The sequence below is a fragment of the Typopeltis vanoorti genome, chromosome 19, assembly GCF_054136105.1.
Source record: "Typopeltis vanoorti isolate ZY-2024b chromosome 19, IOZ_Tvanoo_1.0, whole genome shotgun sequence".
Lineage (NCBI taxonomy): Eukaryota > Metazoa > Arthropoda > Arachnida > Uropygi > Thelyphonidae > Typopeltis > Typopeltis vanoorti.
The window spans coordinates 81,423,378-81,447,467 of NC_143567.1; the positions used below are offsets into that span (position 1 = coordinate 81,423,378).

General features: G+C 35.9%; 1 protein-coding gene across 1 annotated transcript in view; it reads left to right on the forward strand.

Annotated features, from left to right (window-relative positions):
• The window catches only part of LOC150096289 (small ribosomal subunit protein RACK1-like), a 68,218-nt gene that overhangs the window by 38,434 nt on the left and 5,694 nt on the right, over nt 1-24,090 (forward strand). Inside the window, exons 4-6 of the mRNA XM_090408819.1 lie at nt 11,178-11,273; nt 14,834-14,944; nt 23,206-23,346. Coding sequence (XP_090264945.1) covers nt 11,178-11,273; nt 14,834-14,944; nt 23,206-23,346 — 348 coding nt within the window. The remainder of the gene's footprint in view (nt 1-11,177; nt 11,274-14,833; nt 14,945-23,205; nt 23,347-24,090) is intronic.

Below are 24,090 nucleotides of genomic sequence, written 5' to 3' on the forward strand. Positions count from 1 at the left end.
TAATCCTTTATCCAAGTGTGTGCAAACAAAGTTTGCACCTGAAAGTATCTTCAGGACTGGGGTAAAGTGGTACAACACTGGGCAACTCCTTGCAAAGGTGGAGCAAGCTACCAACACTCCTATCTCAGTATCTCCCATAATGCAAAACACATCTCCTTGCAGATATGTATAATGTTATACATTAAGGGAAGGGCCACTACCCAGACTAGTTTCGACCTTTATTGAGGTCTCTTCGGTTGGAGCCAGGCCCAAGTGGAGATACCAAGGCAGAAGCATTAGCAATGTCATCTCCTCCTATAGGAGCTGCCAAATGGTGTGCCACCTTTTTATTAAATTACTCTGGATTTAGAGAAAGATGTTGAAAGTTTATTTTTCACTTGGTCAGACTATAATAAATTTAGTTTAATCCTTTATCCAAGTGTGTGCAAACAAAGTTTGCACCTGAAAGTATCTTCAGGACTGGGGTAAAGTGGTACAACACTGGGCAACTCCTTGCAAAGGTGGAGCAAGCTACCAACACTCCTATCTCAGTATCTCCCATAATGCAAAACACATCTCCTTGTGGATATGTATAATGTTATGCATTAAGGGAAGGGCCACTACCCAGACTAGTTTCGACCTTTATTGAAGTCTCTTCAGTGGGAGCCAGGCCCACGTGGAGATACCAGCAGAAGCATTAGCAAGGTCATCTCCTAAATTTATTATAGTCTGACCAAGTGAAAAATAAACTTTCAACATCTTTCTCTAAATCCAGAGTAATTTAACAAAAAGGTGGCACACCATTTGGCAGCTCCTATAGGAGGAGATGACCTTGCTAATACTTCTTCCTGGTATCTCCACTTGGGCCTGGCTCCCACTGAAGAGACCTCAATAAAGGTCGAAACTAGTCTGGGTAGTGGCCCTTCCCTTAATGCATAACATTATACATATCTGCAAGGAGATGTGTTTTGCATTATGGGAGATACTGAGATAGGAGTGATGTTAAGGTAGTACAACACCTTTGCAAGGAGTTGCCCGGTGTTGTAACACTTTACCCCAGTCCTGAAGATACTTTCAGGTGCAAACTTTGTTTGAACACACTTGGATAAAGGTTTAAACTAAATTTATTATAGTCTGACCAAGTGAAAAATAAACTTTCAACTTCCTATATTTTCAATCCTCTGAGTATTTTACCTGCTATCCTGACAAAAGGAAAAAAAAAAACTAACCTTTCTAACATTCTGTTTAAGTGACTATACTGTTTAAATTGTGTTTATGTGTTGTGCACACTTGGTGCAATTCTTACAGATGCACCTACTGTTTTCACATAGAGTTTTAAGTATATTTACAAGAGTTCATCTGATTGGTGCAATGACTTAACTATTTCTTTTAGAAACAAAAAAAATGACTGACTTCAGACTATACAAATTATATATTTAAATAGGCTAACTATATACATAGTAAATAAAATAAAATTAATAACTATAAAAAGCATCTGTATTCAAGGCTTTCTAAATAAAAACTATACCTTGAAATCTTCTAAAGGTGCCAGGCTGAAGGTGGGGTTTTTTTGTTTTTTTTCTCTCTCTCTCTCCCACAACAAATTGCTAAAAGGTGTTGATTGGTAGAGCCTCTGCTACTAATAGCTCACTCAAAAAGTTAAGCAAATTTGAGCATGGTTAGTAGTTGGAAGGGATCAACCGTTTGCTGTTGGCACACTCCCTGGAGTTGTCACATAATAATAATGATAAAATACTTCCATTAGTCAATTCTTTATCCAGGCCTCTTCTCAAAATATAACACTTAACTTCCATGGGATAATGCAGTTTCCTTACTTAGCATATATTTTTCCATTCATCCTCACTATTTCACTGAGTATAAATATTCTTATCTCAGGAAATTTAATTACAGGAAGCACATTCTTAATTGTAAATTATTTTTACAAATAAAAATAATAATTTAAATTATGAATTTTTATAATTACCTCTTTACACATATAATCAGCACTTACAATGTGCCTGATAAGAAATTAATATTTATGTTTTTAAAAAAAAATAGTTTGTGAGATTTATTAGATATTCCTCTGAGTATTTTACCTGCCATCCTTTCATAAAATCCCATTTTGCCAATCTTTCCTTTAACATTCTGTTTGTTACCACCTGAGATTAGTTGAGTTCAGTTCACATAGTCCTGAATGCAAACATTTTTTCTTTCTAGTTCCTTCATTTTTGATGATTCTGGCGTTGGTGCCATCTGTTCACCTCCCTGCTTTTTCTTAGAACCCAGCTCTCAGATCCTTAAGATAAAATTGGGTTGAACACTCTCTTGTATATAACTAGTTTAGTTTCTTGACTAATTTTCCATATGAATTATGAATTTGTTAATTTGACCTATCATTCCAGCTTTGCCAATTCTGTTTTTCTATATTAGCCATCTTCATTAAAAATCTTGCTTAAATAGTGAAAATATTTTGCTTATTTTATAGGTTCTCCATTCAGCATGCAGTTGATGTCTTCAGTGTTCTTGCATATTTTCATAACTTGTTTTTTATTGCTGATTTTCATACTGGATTTATTTATTCTTGTTGAGAGGCTTATACGCTGGTTAAACATGATAACTAATATTTAAGGAATTGACAGCGTATACTAGAAATATAGATTAAATAAACTTTAATATATACTTTCCGATATTTCGGCGAACGTCACGTTGCCATCTTCTTGGGAACTTACTACAAAGACACATGCACACAAGTACTAATAACAGCAAATGAGACTGAAACTAGGAAGCTAGCGTTTTCCTGAAGTCCTGATGGTGCCCCCTGGCGGGCTATATTGGTAATTCTTGGCCTTTGGGCTGAAGTTCTTCTGATAAAAGTTTCCCAAATTTGGGGCAGTTTCATGCATCCAAATTTGTTGAGGTTTGGCATGTTCCTAAGGGCCGAGGCTGATTCCATGAATAGTCTTTCATACTTGAACTTGCTGCGGTGTATTACTGTGGCTTTCTTCCATCTTATTCTGTGGCGAGTATCCAGAGCGTGGTCTGCAAGCCCAGAGTGGCTGTACTGGTGAAATCGGATGTAATCCTTGTGTTCTGAGATTCTGATATTTGCTGTCCTGCCTGTTTGGCCAAAGTAGGACAGTTTACAGCTGCAAGGCACCTGGTATACACCAGGTAGGTCTAGGGGAAGTGGTTGGTCTTTGGTGGAAACGCCACTGTGGTACTCAATCTTAAAGATTACACAGGTAAGCTCAAGGCTTTATTATTAGATCGTTCCACTTACCTCCCCATTGATTACAATCCCACCAACTCACAAATTAGTAAACTCCATAGGCTCCTTAAGAAGGTCACTTCTTGGCCTGTGGAGATTACCAACAGACTAAAACCCTATAACTCTAGACCCCCCCCCCCCGCATATATGGGCTCCCAAAAATACACAAAGAAAATGTGCCATTACGTCCCATAGTGGATGGCATTGATTCCCCCACTTACAAACTAGCCAAGCATTTAGCCAAAGCGCTCTCACACTATACTGGCAATACACCATCACACATAAAAAACTCAGTCCACTTCAAAGCCAGTATAGAAAACCTTACACTCCAACATAATGACATAATGGTCAGTTTTGATGTCTCCTCCCTATTCACGAATGTCCCCCTCAAAGAAACCTTAGAGCTAATCCAAGCTAAATTTCCTCCCGATATCTCAGCCCTATTTCAGTTTACAATGAACTCAGGCTATTTCGTTTGGCAGGAAAAATTCTACAAACAGATAGAGGGGACAGCCATGGGTTCACCACTTTCCCCACCCTTGGCCAACTTCTTCATGGAGATGTTTGAAGAGAAAGCCTTAAACTCAGCCCCACAAAAACCTACCATATGGCTTCGCTACGTTGATGATGTTTTTGCTATTTGGCCACATGGCCCGGATTCACTCCTCTCCTTCCTAACACACTTGAACAACCAACACCCTAAAATCAAATTCACCCTGGAAAAAGAGGAAAACAATAACCTCCCCTTCCTAGACACACTAGTCACCCGCCAACCTGATGGAACCTTGGTTTTCTCAGTTTATAGAAAACCCACCCATACAGGCAGATACATTCACCAACAATCCCCCCCCCCTCACAACAATATGGAGTTATTAAAACATTATTCAACAGGGCAAAAATAATCTGTTCTAATGATCAAGCCCTAACCACTGAACTAAATCACATCCGTGACACTTTCTCAGCCAACGGCTACCCCCTCCAAAAAATCCAAAAAATACTTAACCCAGTTATCCACAACCCACCCACCCCTCCCCTTCACAAAAAAGATTACTCTAAATCCATCACTATTCCCTACATCAGAGGCACCTCGGAAAAAATCAATAAAATCTTAAAAAAACATGACTTGACCACTTGTTACAGACCACATAGAAAACTGGCATCCCTTATCCGCTCCACCAAAGACCAACCACTTCCCCTAGACCTACCTGGTGTATACCAGGTGCCTTGCAGCTGTAAACTGTCCTACTTTGGCCAAACAGGCAGGACAGCAAATATCAGAATCTCAGAACACAAGGATTACATCCGATTTCACCAGTACAGCCACTCTGGGCTTGCAGACCACGCTCTGGATACTCGCCACAGAATAAGATGGAAGAAAGCCACAGTAATACACCGCAGCAAGTTCAAGTATGAAAGATTATTCATGGAATCAGCCTCGGCCCTTAGGAACATGCCAAATCTCAACAAATTTGGATGCATGAAACTGCCCCAAATTTGGGAAACTTTTATCAGAAGAACTTCAGCCCAAAGGCCAAGAACTACCAATATAGCCCGCCAGGGGGTTTTCCTAAAGCCCATCAGGACTTTAGGAAAATGCTAGCTTCCTAGCTTCAGTCTCATTTGCTGTTATTAGTACTTGTGTGCACGTGTCTTTGTAGTAAGTTCCCAAGAAGATGGCAACGTGACGTTCGCACGAAATATCGGAAAGTATATATTAAAGTTTATTTAATCTATATTTCTAGTATACGCTGTCAATTCCTTAAATATTAGTTATCATGGATTTATTTAAGAGTATAACATATGCATAAAGTAAAAAGCAAGTTCGGTATCTCCAATTTTGACACTAGGCCTAATGCCACTTTATTTCATAATGTAAACCTTTTAAGGGTGCACATTATGAAGGAAAATGATTTAACATGAAACCATTTTCTTGTTCTTCTTCAGTACTAACAGCTAACGTACAATTTAAATATATACTATATATTGCTCCATATAATAGCATTCACACCATATAACTAATTTTTCAAAAAGCTTTTTTGGCACCTTGTCATATTCCTTTTTCCAGATCTGCAAAATGGATACGAATTCTTGTTCTATTCCTGTGCTTTCTCACCTTTGTCTTAAAGTAAAAATCTGATTCTTGCAACCTCTGTTTGTCCTTAACCCACTTTGTTCTCCAAGTTTCTCCTCCTGGGAATTTCTTTGCTTTTCTCAAGTTTGCTTGCATACTCTCAGTAGAGAAATTTTTACATCTATCAGTTTTATTTCCCTTGTTATAGATGGCTACTATGAGAGCTATACTCCAATGTAAGGATTTCGACCCTCTGATTACACCTTCTGAATTATACAGTGTAGCCACTGTAAAACTTCGATATTTGAGCATTTTTGGTTGAATGTCATCTACTCTATCTCTCTTTTCACATTTTGGGTTATGGTTTTTTCTACCTCAAGTATTGATGTGATTGCATTCTTCTTCTTGGATGATTTCTTCCACTGTGCTATCAGTCCTTGTTTCATATAGTAATCTTTCAGAGTAATCATTCTACTCATCTAGAACTTGACTGTCTCTTCAACATCCAAAGTCCACCATGGACTTCTGAATTTTCTGACCTTGCAGACAATCTCACAAATTCCTATGGCTCTTTAGAGTTTGCCAATTATTCTCCATCACTCAGTTCTTCTTTTCAAACTCATTTTTTCATGAATAATATCTTTGTATTTGAGTGTATGTATGTATGAAAGCTTTGCAAATTTGATTATTTTCAAAACTTTCTTACAGACTTTTCTTTTCAATATGATATTCAGTTTTATTTGGCTCCTATTTAAAATCCTGTGTACAATCTTGTCTTGAACTGGCATAAAGATGTCACTATCAATAATAATATAGTCAGTGAGCCCTTTCTCATTTCTTGCATCTTTTCTTCGTGTGTATTTGTGCATTCCAACATTATGTTGGAACATAATGTTAGTTATCATTATTGCAGAAATCCAGCTGGTGCTTACCATTATGAATAGCTTTGCTCGTCTCCAAATTTACTCATTACATCATTTCTTTGCTTAAATAAGTGTTTAGTCCATTTCTTCATTCTAAAATTTGTCCACATCACTGTACTTGATATTCCATGCCATTCAAGATTACCTTTGTATGTAATGTTGAATAATGTGTCTACTTCTTCTTTTCCTGATCTTTATTGTCTGAACTTGCTAATTAGGAGAATGCTATCTGTTTTGGCTTTTTTGTTTCAGTAGCACCTATTATAGTGATCTAGTATTATCCAAGTCATCTCTGTTAAGGTTTCCTCCCCATACACACGTTGCAATGTGATGGTTAAAATGAACCGCCTGCTGTTGTTGATCCAGTAGCTGAATTTTTGGTTGCTGTTTGTTCTAGTTCCCTGATATTAAAAAAAAAAAAAAAAAAAAGCATTTCTTAACCAGGTGATGTTCAGCTGGCATGAAATTCCATCTTGTTGTGCCATCATTTTATTTTGGTTTAAGCAAATAAGAATAGAATTTAGTTGGATAAAAATACCAAATTGTTAGTCTATCTTTGTTTGTATCATCCAGATAGATGCCTATTAATGGGGGGTGTACCACAAGAAAGTGGGGATTGGACATTAAATTAAATGCCTAGTCTGTTTTCTGCATTCTTTAGAGGGCTAAACACATCACAATGTTGTGGTTAATATGAACCAGATAGGCATGTTGATTGCCTTGTGAAATTAGTAAGATTTTTTTTTATAGTGTCTTGGAAGGAATATAATAACTGACAAGCTGTAGGAAGCTTGAATTCTTATCAAGTCAAGAATCATTGACAAAAGTAACAATTTTTAGTTGACAAGAAAAAAAAAAATCAGAATGTTGTTTGGTGTAATTTCACTTCCATGGCATGTTTTATGTTGTAAATACTTTTTTTGTATTTTTAACTTGCTGGGACATGCTGATCATTACAATTGCCAGTTTTGTAGATTATCACTGATTTAGTTGCAATGGAATAATGTCAAGAGGTGTTTCATTCCGGTTGATGGAATGTGTAAAATTTGAACCATTAATAGTGAACATTAAAATGGTGTTTCATTTTCCCAAAACATATACTTTATATTCTAAAGACACTAAATAAATGTTTTTTCATCATTTTGTACATATTAATGTAGACTCATCACATCGAAATATTTTAAATTATGTATTATGATATAATTATGAAGTTCGCTTTCTTGTGTTGTCAATGATATTTGTATTAGTTTTTTATACTACAGTACAGATTTAATTACATATTTTTACATACTGATTACAATAAAGAGAACCTCTTTATTGTTTGTCATGTATTACTGATGCACTCTAATATGTAATTAGTGAATTGCCTAGAACTTGAAATTCCTCTGAAATTGAACACATCTGTGGTCTATTAGATGACTATAGTACTTTGTGATTGGTAAGCCAGCATAAAAGTTTTTAAATCCTTTTGAATATCCAATTATGGCTCGCATTGTGACTTAACCCAGATTTTTAGTGGATGCCAAGAGAACTGACAATATTTGAAGAAGATGCACTGAGTGGGATAATTGCATCATGATTGCAAGAATTGCTTTTAGCTGTAATTTGTTGATAATTATCTAATTGGAGAGGGTGAGATCAGGAAATGCATGGAGTACATAGCAGAAATTTATGCATCACTGCCAGGCTCTTTCAGAAGTTAATGAAGTAAAAACCAATATATAGGTTCATTATTTTTGAATTGAAGATGTGGGAACTAGCCTTCCAATTTTGCCATAGACAGTGAATATATGTAGCTATACAAAAGAATTAAATAGGCATGGATGGAGAATAGACTATAGATTTATGTAATAATTATCTGATATGCGATTACTCAACTGCTATTTTTTTTTTTCCCTCCTCCTTCCTGGAAATTAATTAGTTTCAGCTGCAGAATTTGATTTTCTTCTAGGTTTTCATCTTCCAAATAAGATTGAGCCTAACATCTTCAAATATTTTTACATGTACATTAAAAGTATAAAGTAGGTATAGAATACACAGAGAAACCAAATTATGAAATGACTGGATTCATTTCATAATTTGAAATGAATCCATTTCAAATACTGATTCATGGGGCAACATTGATTAGTTAATACAGAAGTCCACATAGTGTAATGTAAATATAGGTGGGGGGGGGTAAAATTGAAATAATGAATGATAAAGATAAAAATTTTGATGCAGTCCATTAGGCTCATTAAAAGTAAGGTAATTTAATGTCTCAACTCTTCTGGTCTAGAACTTTAATTTTCTTTCAGAAGATGGTTTAGTTCAGTGCATGTTCTACAAAGCCATGTTGCTCAAGTTCATGTTAAAAAAAATTAAGTAAAATAGTGAAATAGTTTTTATTGTAAGTATTGTTGAAGGTTTCATCTTTTCTCCTGAAGAAAGTCAAAAATGTATTGATTTAAGACTTTATTAATTGATTAAGGTTACTAAGACTGGTGTCGAAAGCTAAGGACAAACTACATTTTAACTATATATCTTCTGGTTCCCATCTGCCATACGGCCGTGGGAGGGTAGCTAAATGCTACCATTCCCGTTGCCTTCCTTGCCGTAAGTATTTATGACTGTAACCTGTGTGTTCACGGGGCCAGTTTGCCTGCTTGCGGGATGAAAAACCCCAGATAAACTGGCGGAAAAAACCCTGCTGCCCACTCCCAAGACTGGCTAACTTGGCTATGGCTGAGGAAGATCCTTAAGCTCCTCACGTCGTGGACGGGAATCGAACCTAGGACACTCCTTCCCCAGGCATATGGTTGCAAAGTGCAAAGCCACTAGGCTAACCGTGCGGACTTTAATAGCTATATATGAACACAGGTAATTCATGACTACAGCCAAATGTGGACATAAATTTATCACCGGCATACTAATAAATTATGTTATAGTTCACCCACCGATTAGAGATCTTTCGACACTTCTGCGCATCCCAGAAAAAGGAGAATCCATTCCGATAATAGGGTAATCAGTCCGTATTGTGGGATGAGTTGTTTATTATTACCGGTCGGAAAATTACTTCTCTTTTATGATTATTGTAGTTAACTATGTTGCTTGTATAACAGTTGGAAAATTTTACCTATAAAGCACGTGATTTCGCGTGTTGGCGACCAATTCGGATGTCCTTCATTTCTTTCTCCCCTTCAGCATAAATCGACTATTCTTGGAAAGACGCGAAGCAGTGACCTACAAACGGTGGGCGAACTATACACAAAAATGTTATAAATTTCATGCAAATTTAATTACAACACATTTTTGGCAAACGTTACAAATTTCCTAAGGATGTAATTAAGGGATTATTATACATTGCTTACAGAAAACTATGTAGAGAAGCATATTCTATACTACCCCCCGCCCCCAACTGAGATGCAGCTCTCACAGTGTTGTACCGTGCTGGTGACTGAGAAATTCTTGAGGCAAACTGGCCTACTCCTTCAGAGCTAGGATAAGGTCATGTTTGTTTTCTGGAGGGAAATTTCAGGTTGCATTGCATCTCCCTATTCCCAAACAGGTTCTATGGAGCTCAGATTTAGGGAGAGTACTGATCGCTCGATTCAATTAATATCCTCAGTCTCCCAAAGTGTCCATTGCTCATGTACAATGTAGTTTGTCATTGTCATCCATGAAATGAATTCTTCTCTTACAGCACCAGAACATTTAAATATGATGTTGAAAAACTTCGTTGCAATACCGTTTGCCAAACATAGTCCCTTTTTCCAGCACTTGTAGCTCAGTGCATCCATAAGACGTAACGCATGACCCCCAGCACTACCATATCTGTAAGTGGTACCACTTTCACATCAGATCAAGCGTTGCCTAGCATTGGAGGAAAGACTAAAACAACTCATTAGCTCCTTGGTGTCTTGTCCAATTTTTATGTACACAACACCCTGAAAACATGTTCTACAATTAGATATGAATAAAGGGATGCAGACAGCAGGCCTTCTGGGATATAGGCTTATTTGTTGCAGGTGTCTTGCCACAGTTTGTCACGATATCTGTGTACCTGTGCTTGGATCGAGCTGACCTGCCGTATTATGGCAATTACATTTAGCTTTTATAACTAAAAATGTCTTCATGCCTCTGTGATAGCGGAAGGGTTTTAGCAAATGTCTAGAACACATTTCAGTGGTTTGAAACACTGTCCAGAGCCTGGATACAATGCTATGTGAGATTCCAAACTAGCAATATCAGTGATCCTGTGGCCTTCTTTAAGCTGTTCAAGAATTCTTTCCTGCTTGAAATCATCTAGATGTCTTTGAGACATGACAAGACATTGAAGTTTTCAACTTTATTCCTTCACGAAAAGAACCCCCTTTAAATACAATTTGCTTAGTACAATCTTTTGCCTTTTATCCTGTTAAATGCTACCACATGATCTCTTTGCACATGATTAGTGTGGGGATAATTTTTGATACTATAATGCAGCAATAAAATTTTCATTTCGATCAGTTTAAGAATGTACAGTGCTCTTTGTCTATTATTGCTACTTTTATGACTGGTATGAGACCACTTCCTAGCTTATTTGGTCTCTAGAAATGGGTTTTAGAATTATGTAAAAAGAAATACAAAAAATATATAGAGAGATTAGAAAAAAATCATGGAAGACAAAGTGGAATTCTGTAATAGGTTTATATAGAAAATACCATACTTATATATTGGTGTGCTGTAATGCTTATCTACTAACTATTTTCAGAATTTCATTCTTCATGTCATCATTATATAACCAACTCGCTGTACCAAGCACTGCTGTAACAAACTGTCACTTTTGTTAGCAAACTACGGAAAAGTCCTGTACAAGTTTTCTACAGTAGGTTGGCTATATTGAAATTACACTGTGTATTATTATATAAAATAAGTAGAATAAATTTTTTTATTATTAATGTGATGTTATTCTTATTAGGAAGAAGGTCATACTGACTGGGTTTCCTGTGTTCGGTTTTCTCCCAATAACAGTAATCCAATTATTGTGTCTTGTGGATGGGATAAATATGTGAAGGTTTGTATAAATGATTTTGACAAGTATATTAGTGTAATTCTTTTATAATTTCATAATTTTTTTTAAAAAATTAAATTAAGGTTGAATTGTTTAATTTACTTTTCTTAGCATGTGGTTGTGATAGCATAATCAATTCATAAGTCCAGTTTGCTTAAGGGTCAAAGCTGTATAACTGAGAGGAGACCTCCACATAGCCTTTAAAGGAATGGGAGAACCGACCAGGGCTTCTGACCTAATGTCCAATCTTCACCTTCTCATGGTGCACCCTGTTCAGTGTATCTACTTGGATACTGAACGAATGAGGATGGGCTGGCAATTTGGGATTTAGCCGACCAAATTGTATTCTTATTGGTTAAACCAAAATAAAAAATGATGGTACAACATGACAAAATTTTAACCGGGCAATGCCCCAGCTGGGGCGTTGCCCGGTTAAACAAGGCCCCTGTTGTTTTCGCCAGGGAACCAGGGCGAAAAGTCAGCTGCTGGAACAAATCTCAAAAAAAAAAAAAGAACCAACTCAACATAACCAGAGTTAAAGATTGGTACTATCAACGTAAGAAGCCTGAATGGCAAAGAAATGGAGCTAGCTGAGGGATTAGATAAGTACCAGATCGACATAATAGGGTTGACTGAAACAAAGACAAAAATTGGTGAGATCTTTCTGAGCAATAAATACAAAATGTTACATTCAGGCAATGACAATCAAGGAAAAGGATTATCCATAGTATTCAACACAAAATACGAGGATAATCTTCTTGAATGGCAGTCAGTCTCAGTAGAGTAATGTGGGCAAATATGAGAATGGGGAACTAGACAATGCCCGGTTAAACAAGGCCCCTGTTGTTTTCGCCAGGGAACCAGGGCGAAAAGTCAGCTGCTGGAACAAAAGTTCTACTAAAGATAGAAGTGGAGGAATTTTTTGAGGCTTTAGAAAAAGCAACTAACACAATGAAAAAGGAAAAGTTGGTCCTTGTTGGGGATCTAAATAGCAGAGTAGGAAATGATTGTGAGACATACAAAAATATTTCAGGAGCATTTGGAGGAAAGAGCAAAGCTAATAATAATGGCAAATATCTGTTGGATTTCTGCTCAGGACATGCACTAGTTATTACTAACACCATGTTCCAACATAAAAATGTTCACAAATTCACATGGAGAGAAGAGGCTAGGAATAAGAAACGTCTCATTGACTATGTTATTGGTGATAGTGATGTTTTCTCCCTGGTGCAGGACACCAGTCTACAGAGGATTTGAAATTGGAAGTGATCACTATTTAGTCTTGAGCAGGATAAAATTGAATTTCATATTGAAAAGAATAACATCTAAGAAAGTTTTAAAGCGAATAAAAGTTGAGCAGCTCTCAGATGTGGACTGTAGACTAAAATACACAAAGATTATTGAAGAAAAAATGAAAGAGTTTGAGAACAGGAATCAAACCTTGGAGATGAGTGCTAAAATCTGAAGAAAATATTGATTGATTTTGCCAGAGAGGCATGTGGTGAGGTTGTCTGCAAGGATAAAAAAATCAGAACTCCCTGGTGGCCACAGGAAGTTAAAGAGGCAGTGAAGGAAAAGAAGAAAGCATATCAAAAGTTCTTGTCAAATAAGTCAGCTTGTGCTCTTAGAGAATACAGAGACAAATGCAAGAATGCTAAACACTGTAGAACTAGCTAAACAAAAGTCATGGGAGGACTTTGGCAAGAATATAGAAAATAAATATCAAGAAGGTGGCAAAATATTCTGGAGGTTGTTGAAGAAGCTTAGAATGGAGGAAAGAGTGCTGTAAAAGGAGTTAGAGATGATAAAGGTGACATGAAAACGGAAGAAAATGATATCCTTGAAGTATGGAGTAATTACTTTGAAAAACTGCTAAATGAAACAAGCAGTGATGACAGCACAGTGGTAAAAAACACTGACCATGCATGCATTCAGGAATACATATCCATACTTGAAGTAGAAAAAGCCATCAAAGGCTTGAAATGTGGGAAGGCAGTAGGAGTAGATGATATTCGACCAGAAATGCTGAAGTATGGTGGTATAAGAGTCTTACAGTGGCTGCACTGCATAGTTCAGAAAGCTTGGACAGAGTAACGAATTCCCGATGATTGGAGTAGAGCTCTCATAGTACCCATATATAAAAAGGGAAATAAAACTGAATGTGAGAATTACAGAGGTATTTCCCTACTGAGTGTTCCTGGCAAGATCTATGCAAGTATACTTGAGAAACGGTTGAGAAGAATTGTGGAAGAAAAGCTTGGTGGAGAACAAGATGCATTCAGGCCAAATAGAGGCTGTCGGGATCAGATCTTCACTTTACAACAAATAGTTGAGAAAGCATGGGAATATAACAAAGATCTCTATGTAAGTTTTGTTGTTCTGGAAAAGGCATATGACAATGTGCCAAGAGAGAAGTTATTCAATACGCTGCAGTTATATGATGTCATTGGGGCATTATATCAAGCAATACACATGGTGAATATAAGAAGTTCAAGAAGCAGCACTGGAAAAGAAGAAAGCTCTTAGCAAATAAGTCGGCAGATGCCCAAAAAGAATACAGAGAAAAATGCAATTGAGCTAAGCAATGTGTAAAGGTAACTAAACAAAAGCTACAGAAAGCTTGAGAATATTATCAAGAGAGACCTCCAGGGAGTCTCATTGAGAGAGAGGCCACATACTACTTATATAGGAGATAAATATCAGGAAAATTTTGAAATGTTCTGGATGTAAATGTAATTAAAGATTATAAAGGTGATAATGAAACTGAAGATAATGATATCCTAGATATCTAGAGGAAAACAAGACTAGCAGTGACAGAGCAGTAATAAAAAATATTCAAGAATAATGCAGAAGAGTACATATGGTAGAAAAAGCCATCAAAAACTTGCTTGTGGAAATGCAGCTGAATTAGGTGATTAAACAGAAATGCTTAAATATTGGTGATATGTAAGTTTTGATACAATGCACTTCTGGGGTACTGGTCAGAATATCAGATTGAGTAGATCTCATGATCTGTAAAAAGAGAAATAAAGCTAAATGTGAGAATTAAAAACGAATATGTTCATAAGTGCTCAAGGTAAGATTTATGCAAGTATACTTGAGAAGAGGCTGAGAAAATTTGTAGAATTGAAACTTGGAGAAGAACAGGCTGATTTCAGGCCAAAAAGAGATTAAGATCAAATTTTCACTTTACAACATATAGTTTAGAAATCAGGAAATATAACAATGACCTAGTATGGAAAAGGCTTATGACAAGTTGCCTTTCTAAATGTTACAATTGCATTGGGTAAATGGAATATTATACAGAGCAATATGTAGCCTATATTTAAATTGTAAGTCAATAATATTTCATCTTGAAAAGTGCAAAATTAAAACTTTTCAGAATGTAACTTTTCTAAAGTTTTCATTAATTTAAAAACTAATATCAGTGTTTTCAGTGATAAATAAAATGCTTTTTCAATTACTGTCATTGTTGGCATGAAAGTAAAAATGAAGGTATCCTTTCATGTCAGTTATAAAACTTATTTTTAGTGCTGTTTATATTAACTGTTTTTACTTTTTAGGTGTGGAATCTTACAAATTGTAGACTAAAGACTAACCACATTGGTCATACAGGTTATTTAAATACGGTAACTGTGTCACCTGATGGATCACTGTGTGCATCTGGAGGAAAGGTAAGTTGATTATTATCATTGTTAATGAAACCCAAAAAAAAGAAAGAATTCATTGAAAATCAATTTTATAAAAGATTTACAAACATTCATGCTAATACTAACATAACCACATAAAAATGCAAAAACAAAATTCTTTGTTCCTTAAATTTAATAACTTCTTTTTATAAGGAACATTTATTAACAGGAAAAAATGAGAAAGATTTCTCTTATTTCCTTAAGTAGCAAAATAAAAATATTAACAAACCCATCATCATCATAAAATTCTTGACATGTACCCTAAAGGGGTGTACAGGATATGATAGTAACTACATGAAAAATTTACATCATTACTAACTTCCTATCTACAATTTTCCTCCAAATCAGTCTGTCACCAAGACTCCAATATTATCATTATCAGATCTTTTATTTCTATCGTCTAAGGCACATTGTACCATATCAATCTACCTATATGTTGGTCCTCCTCTGGGTCATTTTCCTGCCAACCTGGCAGAGAACACTTGTTTTGCTAATCTTTCTTCGTCCATTCTGTTTAAGTGACCATGACCACCTGAGATTAGCTCTGCTAATGCATTCTTGGATGCCAACAATGTCAAGTTCTTTCCAAATATCCTCGTTTTTAATATGATATTGCCATTGATGCCATCTGTTCACGCCTCTAATCTTTCTCAGGACTTTCATATCTGCGGTCTCTAGTCTTTGGTCAAGTGTTTTACTTCTGACCCAGCTCTCAGATCTATAAGTTGAAACTAGTTTGAACACTGTCTTGTATACAGCTAATTTAGTGTTCTGACTAATTTCTCTCTTATTCCATATGAATTTATTCAGTTGACTTTCTACCATACCAGCTTTGTTGATTCTGTTGTCTATTTCCATATTTAATTTACCATCTTCACTAAAAATTGTGCCTAAGTAGCTGAAATGTTTTACTTGTTCCACGGGTTCCCCATTCACAACACAGTTGACATTTTCAACAATTCTACCTATTTTCATTGTCTTTGTCTTTTTAATGCTCACCTTCATACCATATCTATTACAACAGTTATTCAATTTAGTCAGGGACTCTTGCAAACTTGTAGCGGATTTATTTAGAAGTATAACATCGTCTGCATAAAGCAAAGAGCTGACATCAATATCTCCAATTCTGATATCATGTTTAATACCACTTTCCTTCATAACGTGATTCATATAGATAATGAATAACAGAGGGGATAATGTACATCCTTGTCTCACACCAGATATAACATTAAACCACCTTCCTACACCTCCTTCAATTCTAACTGCTGACTTACAACTCAAATACAGACTAAGTAGTGCTTGATGTAATGCCCCATTGACACCATATAACTGCAGCATATTGAATAGCTTCTCTCTTGGCACCTTGTCATATGCCTTTTCCAGATCGACAAAACTTGCATACAGATCTTTGTTATATTCCCATGCTTTCTCAACTATTAGTCGTAAAATGAAGATCTGATCCTGACAGCCTCTATTTGGCCTGAATCCAGCTTGTTCTTCACCAAGCTTTTCTTCCACAATTCTTCTCAACTGTTTCTCATGTATGCTTGCATTGATCTTGCCAGGAATATTCAGTAGGGAAATACATCTGTAATTCTCACATTCAGTGTTATTTCCCTTTTTATATATATGAGTACTGTTAGAGCTCTACTCTGATCATCGGGAATGAATTCGTCCCTCTGTCCAGGCTTTCTGAACTATGCAGTTCAGCCACTGCAAGACTTTTATACCACCATACTTCAGCATTTCTGGTCGAATATCATCTACTCCTGCTTCCTTTCCACATCTCAGGCTTTTGATGGCTTTTTCTACTTTAAGTATGGATATGTATTCCTGACTGCATGCCTGTTGAGTGTTTTTAACCACTGTGCTATCACTGCTTGTTTCATTTAGCAATTTTTCAAAGTAATTACTCCATACTTCAAGGATATCTTTTTCTCCTGTTTTCATGTAACCTTTATCATCTCTACCTCCTTTTACAGCACTCTTTCCTTCATTTCTAAGCTTCTTCAACAACCTCCATGACTGGAATCATCATAATCATCTTTTCTTTAATGTGTTAGGCCATGACCACAGTGTAGTCACCACAGCCATATAAGATGGCTTCATATTAATCTAATGAATACTATGAAAGGAGAAAAAATACAGTTCTAAAAGATGTACAGCTATCTACTCAACTTATGTCACAACTGCACGTAATCTCAGTACAACACCATATGCAGGTTTCATTCAATAAGGTGGGAAAACCCTGCCACATGAGACTTATAACTCATCATCAGTTGAAAAGCTCTAATAAAGGTACTTTATACCCAGACAGGATTCAAATTCGGGTCTTTCCCAGTAAGTCGTCATTCCCAACCCAGCCAAAAAAGGATGACTGTGAATTAAATAACAAGAAATTAAACAATGCCAAACATATTTAGGATGACAAAGATCTATGCACTGCATTAAATATGTTTAAAATTGATTTTTTTAAAGAGGAAACCTAAATACAAGGACGTCCAGAAAGCAAGTTCTGATGGGATGTCAGAGAAAAAAATATACTTACAAAAAAAAACTATTGGAAATTAAAGTAGACATCTTTCACTATTTTTCTATATAATTTCCACCATTGTTCAGGCACTCATAACAGGGCACCAAGAGTTGCATACCTTCGCCATAGAAGGTTGCCGCCTTTGACGCAAACCATGTATTGACTGCTTCTTTGACCTTGTTGTTGTCTTGAAACTGTCGGTCACCAAGGAGAGATTTCAGATGTTTGAAGGTAAAAGTCGCTTGCCGTAATGTCAGGATTATATGGGGAATGATGGAATTGTTCCCAACCGAAGGTGGCGAGAAGTTGTTGTGTTACGCTGACCATGTGTGGACAGGCATTATCATGAATCAAAACAACGCCCCTGGTAAGCATGCCACATAGTTTATTCTGGATTGCATGGCACAGTTTCTTAAGGGTTTGGCAGTACATATTCACATTGATTGTGAGCCACAAGAAGTCTATGAGCAAAATTCCTTGTCTGTCCCAAAACACAGTGCACATGATTTTCCGAGTGAAAACGATTGTCTTCAACCGTTTTCACTCGGAAAACGATTGAAGGAAAGATTCAGAAGCCAGAAATATTTTTTCTGGCTTCTGAAAAAACTTTCACTGTATATGCTGGTAGCTTGTACGAGGGGGGAGGGAAGGGTGGAAAGTTCTGATAACACCTAGATCAAAAATGATATTAAAACAAACTGATATAACCACAAAGATATAAGAACATAAGTTACCTTCATAACTCTGCTACTGGTATGTTCTTTCTTGTGGTTATATCAGATTATATTCACCTCTATCTCACACCATACTGCCTGAAAACCACTGCTACTATTTCTCTCTTGCATCTCTACCTCATATGGACACAACTCTTTTTTATCATCAATAACACTCCACCTTCCTTTTTAACTTTTCTATCTTCACGCATGATAGAAAAGTGAAAAAAGTGGATCTGAAATGCCATGTGACGAGGTGCCAAAAGAAAAGCTGTTTCATAAAAACACTACAATTATAATTGCGTAAATGGAGACAGTATGCAGAGCAATGCAGTCTACATTTAAGCCAGAAATTAGAATTGAAGAAGGTTTACAGGAAGATGATGTAAAATCGTGCAGTTTGAGGTTGCATCCTATCTTCACTGTTATTCTTTGAAATCATATTATAAAAGAAAGTAGCATTGAACCTGATATCAGAATGGGAGATGGTGATCTCAGCTCTGTACTTATGTAGATATGCTTTTTTAAATAAATTTTTACAAGTCATATTCTTTAAATCGAATAACTACTACAGGGTGTCCCAAAATTCATGCAAGAAGTAATTTTGATAGAAAACACAGGTTTTTGATTAAAAATTGTAATTTCTTATTGATTCATAAAGTATACAGTATAGGGTTATGCATGGAATAGCATATTGGGTAAATGGCCTCCAAGGCTTTGCTGGCACATACGCACTCTTTTGTCAAAATTTTCCATGACTGTTTTGCATAAATGTGGCTGAATTTCGTTGATACAGCACTCAATTTCCTCAATTGCCTCCAGCCCAAAATCCGCACCAAACGGTGACACGTTGTGGATGCATTTGTTTCTCAACAATCACTCGATTTTCTGAACCCCAAATGCAACAATTTTGTCGATTAACGAAGCCATCAAGATGAAAATGAGCCTCATCGCTGAAGTTGATTTTGTTCGAAAAATAAGCATCCACTTGTTGTTGTTCCATAATCCATTCAACGAACTCTCTTCGCTGTGTGTGGTCAGTAGGCTTCAGTTCTTGAGTCATTTGAACTTTGTAATTATAAAGATGCAAATCTTTCGTGAGAATACTCTGTGGAGAGTTTCTCGAAATGCCCAATTCAAGACCACAGTGCCGAATTGATGTTCCTGGACTCTCAGCAACACTCTCACGAACTGCTTCGATGTTTTCTGTTGAACGACTTGTTGAAGGAAGGCCAGAGTGTATAAGCTCACTAATTGATCCAGTTTCCTTGAATTTTTAAATTAATCTTTTCACAGTTGAAGTTAAATCATTATTTCAACCATATTTTGTACGAAAATTGCGAAATGAAAACGCGTTGTTCTTTTGTGTAGCGCTCCATTTTTAATAACCCTGAACTGTCAGCTGTCACGCTGTCTTTTTTTCTCATTGGCAACACTTTACTGCACAAATGGTGCTAAATTTAAATCTTGTGTGAATTTTGGGACACCCTTTAGAACAAATTTGTTATGAAAATTGGCAATAAAAAGCTATTATGTCTAAATAGCAAAACCATTTTAGACAAATACAGGGTGTTCGGGATAAATTTGACATATTTATAATTAATTATATTTTTCCGTAAGTTACATGTATTAACACACACTTCTCTTCATTTAAAAGTTTGGACCCTTCTTCATTCATATACAAGATGTCAGAAAGGATGGATAGCTGGAACCCACCTGAATCATGGAAGAGAATAACTTGTATCATGATGATTCGTGCCCGCCATCAAAATAAGGATATTACGACTGCTGCCCAATGCTCCCTGAATACAGTAAAAACAATCAGGCATGAACTAGAGACTTGCAATGGTGACTACAAGGATGTAGCAAGAAGAAAGATCCCTAGCAGATGATCTGATTGCGTTCGTACAGCAGAATTCCTCGCAAATCTGCAGGAACAGGTGTTGAAGAACCCTGGCATTGGAATTCGGGCTTTGTTCGTGGAGTTGCTAACTGTAGTCAAGCCCTGGATAACAAGGGTAGCCAATGGTAGGCCGTATGTATGGCAGCAGGATTCGGCCCCTTGCCACACCTCTGGGAAAAGTCAAAAATGGTTGTCTGAAAATTTCTATGACTTCACCAGTCCAAATGTTTGGCCTCCAAACTCCCCAGACCTTAACCCCATGGATTATTTTGTATGGGGCGCAGTTGAAAAAGACACCAATCGCACTTCCAGTAATACAAAAGCCCAGTTAATGGATAAAATTAAAACAGTTTTTGCGGCCCTTCCCAGGGAGACTGTAGCATCAGCTTGTTCGAGGTTCCGAAGCAGAATTGAAGCTGTGATCGATGCCAATGGTGGTTATTTTGAGTAAATCTTGTTGATAGTATTGTAATTAACTCTGCCTGTAATGTTTTTTTGTCAATTCATTAAATTTAATAGATACAAAGAAGATTTTCTTTTTCCTTACGAAACTGTCAAATTTATCCCGAACACCCTGTATACTGTATGGCAAATTAAATGTGGAAATACAGCAAGCTGATGATTGGAATCAACAGGGTAAATTTATATGAGCTGAATGAAAGTATTAAAAACTAACTTGACATGTTACATTTAGGAATGTGTGAACATAGCTAATCTCATGCAATATGGTCACTTCAGAATAGGAAAGGTTTGTTTGGCAGCAGGCAAGAAAAATTCACACGAAGACTAAATTTTATATATGTGAACTTATTTTTTCCCTTAGATCTTGGAAGCTGAAGATTGAATATATGTGATATTATTACTGTTGCAGGCAACTTCAAGGAGTCCTTAGACTCATCAAGGGAGGCCGTAAACATCAAGTCGGGAACTATTCAGTATTCGCACAGTATCTATCATACTTTGCTTTGAACTCATTCACAGTCATGGCACTCACAACAGACTCTGGCAGCTTGTTCCAATCATTCACCACTCGCCAAGTAAAAAACCTAGTTCTAACACCTTTGCTAACTACACTTTTGCTCAGTTTCCATGGATGGCCCCTAGTTCTCCCACCGCCAGACCTGTTTTGAAAAATTTCCTCTGAATTAATCTTGTAAAAATCCCTCAGTAATTTGAATGTCTCAATCATATCACCCCTTTTCTGCCTATCAACTAATTTCTGCAACTCACAAATCTTCAACGTTATTATACAATTGCAGTGTTCTATAGTGCATTCTACATTTCAGATTTCTAATAGCTTTTCTACTTTGAGTATTGAAGTGTACTCCTAATTGCATTTCTCATGTATATTTTCTGTTCACCATTTAATAATTTTTCAAATTATTCCAGACATCTAGCATATTCTTATCTTTAGTTATGTCATCTTTATCATCTAATTCTGTAGTATTCTTAATTTCTGAGCTTCCTTAGTAATCTCATTAAAGTTAGAAATTAGTAATAAGGCATTTTATAAACGCAGTTAGTTAAATATGTTTCATTTTTTTATGTTATTAGCATGCCATTTTGAAATGTTATTTTAATATTTTAGCTACTAAAGTCTTACTAAGACTTCAGTAGCCAAGTTATAAGATAAATGTATTTGGATTAAATATTACAAGCAAATTATAATTTTGCATAAACTGTCAAGTGTTGCAGTGTTTCTTATATATAAACAACTGTCGTTTGTGACAAGGGAAGCTGAAGTTACTGCTGTATTATCGGAAATGATTAAATGAGCTTAATTATTAAATGGAGAACAGAAAATATACACAAGAAATGCAATTAGGAGTACACTTCAATACTCAAGGTAGAAAAACTATTGGAAATTTGAAATGTAGAAGGCACTGTACAGAACACTGCAATTGTATAACATTTAAAGTTTACATTATCACCAACTTCCTATAGACAGTTTTCTTCCAAATGAGTTGACCGTCAGGAGTCGCCTTATTATCCCCCCATACCCCATATCAAGGTATTGGAGAAGTTGGTCAAGATGAAGGAACTGTCATTTCAAACCCAATGCTGGAAAGCAGTAATGACAGCATGATGGTTGGACTCGATCGGAAGTTTGAAGAAACTAGGACATTAGTAGGGTTCAGCTGCCCAGGGAGTAGGAGGGAGCTGTGCAGTTCATCAAATTCTTGATATATACCCTCAAGGGGTGTACAGGAGTGTGTGAGAGAAGTACATGTGTACTCTCTCCCCACATCTTTGGAAATTTATATATATTAACATCCATGAACACAAAAAATAAGAATGTTTAGATTAAAACAGGATGTTAATATTACTACAACACACTGGAAAGAAAAATTTGCTATAATAAATCAAATATGATCTTGCAATATGCATGCATGCATGCACACACATGCCAATTGAAAATGTTCATCGGTATGCCTCAGTGGGTGTGTGGCAAGGAATAAAGTGCAAGATAAATTCAGTGATCTGTGAAGCATAAATAATACTGATAGTTACTGTTCTAGAACAAGTCTGAAGAGCATTAACACCCTTCCCACTGAATTGGTCTATTCTTTTACTTTCCTTCAACATTGCACAGCATACTGGTCAGCATCTACTCACTGTCTAGCTCCAGATGTACTAACCAAGTTCTTATCCATTTGCATACCTTCTACCTCTGTGTTTTTGGAATAGTCTTCCCTTATACAATTTTCCCTAACTATGATCTCAAGTCTAAATATCATATCTACATGTTCCTTCTTTCTTCTTAACCATTACTACTCATGGCATTAATGTATTAGAGGTAATGTTTTTTAATTTTTCTTTATATTATGACCATGATGTCTATATGAAATAGTAAGCATATGTGTTGTCTTTGTAAACTAACTGTACTAAATCTAAAGGATTATTTAAACTTTTTTTTTATTTATGTTACTTTTATGCTTGTTAATGTTACAGCTATCCATAAATATGAAAATCTTATCCCCACAATGGAAAAAATCTTTTAATTTAGATTGACCATGTTATTTAGTAGTGAAATTATATTTTTATAGACTGATTTTGAATTTGCTTTGTTTGAATACATAATGTATTTATATTTCAGGATTGTAAAGCTATGTTATGGGATCTGAATGAAGGAAAGCATCTGTATACATTAGATCACACTGATATCATTAATGCATTATGCTTCAGCCCAAATCGATACTGGCTTTGTGTTGCTACGGGACCCAGCATCAAGATTTGGGTAGGTTATAATTTAATAGTGAAAAGGAATATTTATTTAATATTTTATTTTAGTAGTTTTATGGCTATCTACTCATACATTTATATGATGCAGAATTTGCTCGTGCAGTAGTTTTAACATGATGCTGCTATGAATCAGTGAATGCACAGTGTTTGTGAATTCATTTTTAAGCATTTTTATATTAAAACACCACAGAAGTAGCAAGTAACAATATCATGTATAGCAATTTTATTTTATTGCTGTTAAGGTCAGATAAAATTCAAAGTAAGGGTGCTATTGCTTCCTCTGAAAAGAAGACATGTAAATATTACATGCTAAGATTAAAATTATTAAATTTGTGTATTTAATTGTGTGTTGAGCAAACTGATAGGCTGCAGGCTAAATGTACCTTGCATTACTTTGTTACACTTGTTAGAAACAAAAATAAAATTCTAAGCGAAGTGAAAAGTCCTACACTAGTTAATGCTATAGTTATCCGTAAATGTGAAAATCTTCTCGCCGAAATGGAAAAAATCTTTTAATTAGATTGACTTAAGTGGACATGTCAAGTTCACATGTCCACTTAAGTCGATCTTTTTAGAATAACTTTCATTTGATTATCTGACATAACTAAATGCTTTGTCAGTTTTGCACATATATGATTATTAAAACATGTTATTGAACCATTACATGCATCCACAAGTGAAAAGTTAAAAAGTAAATTAAATCAGTGATTCACTATGCAGTGATAGTCTGGAACCTAAT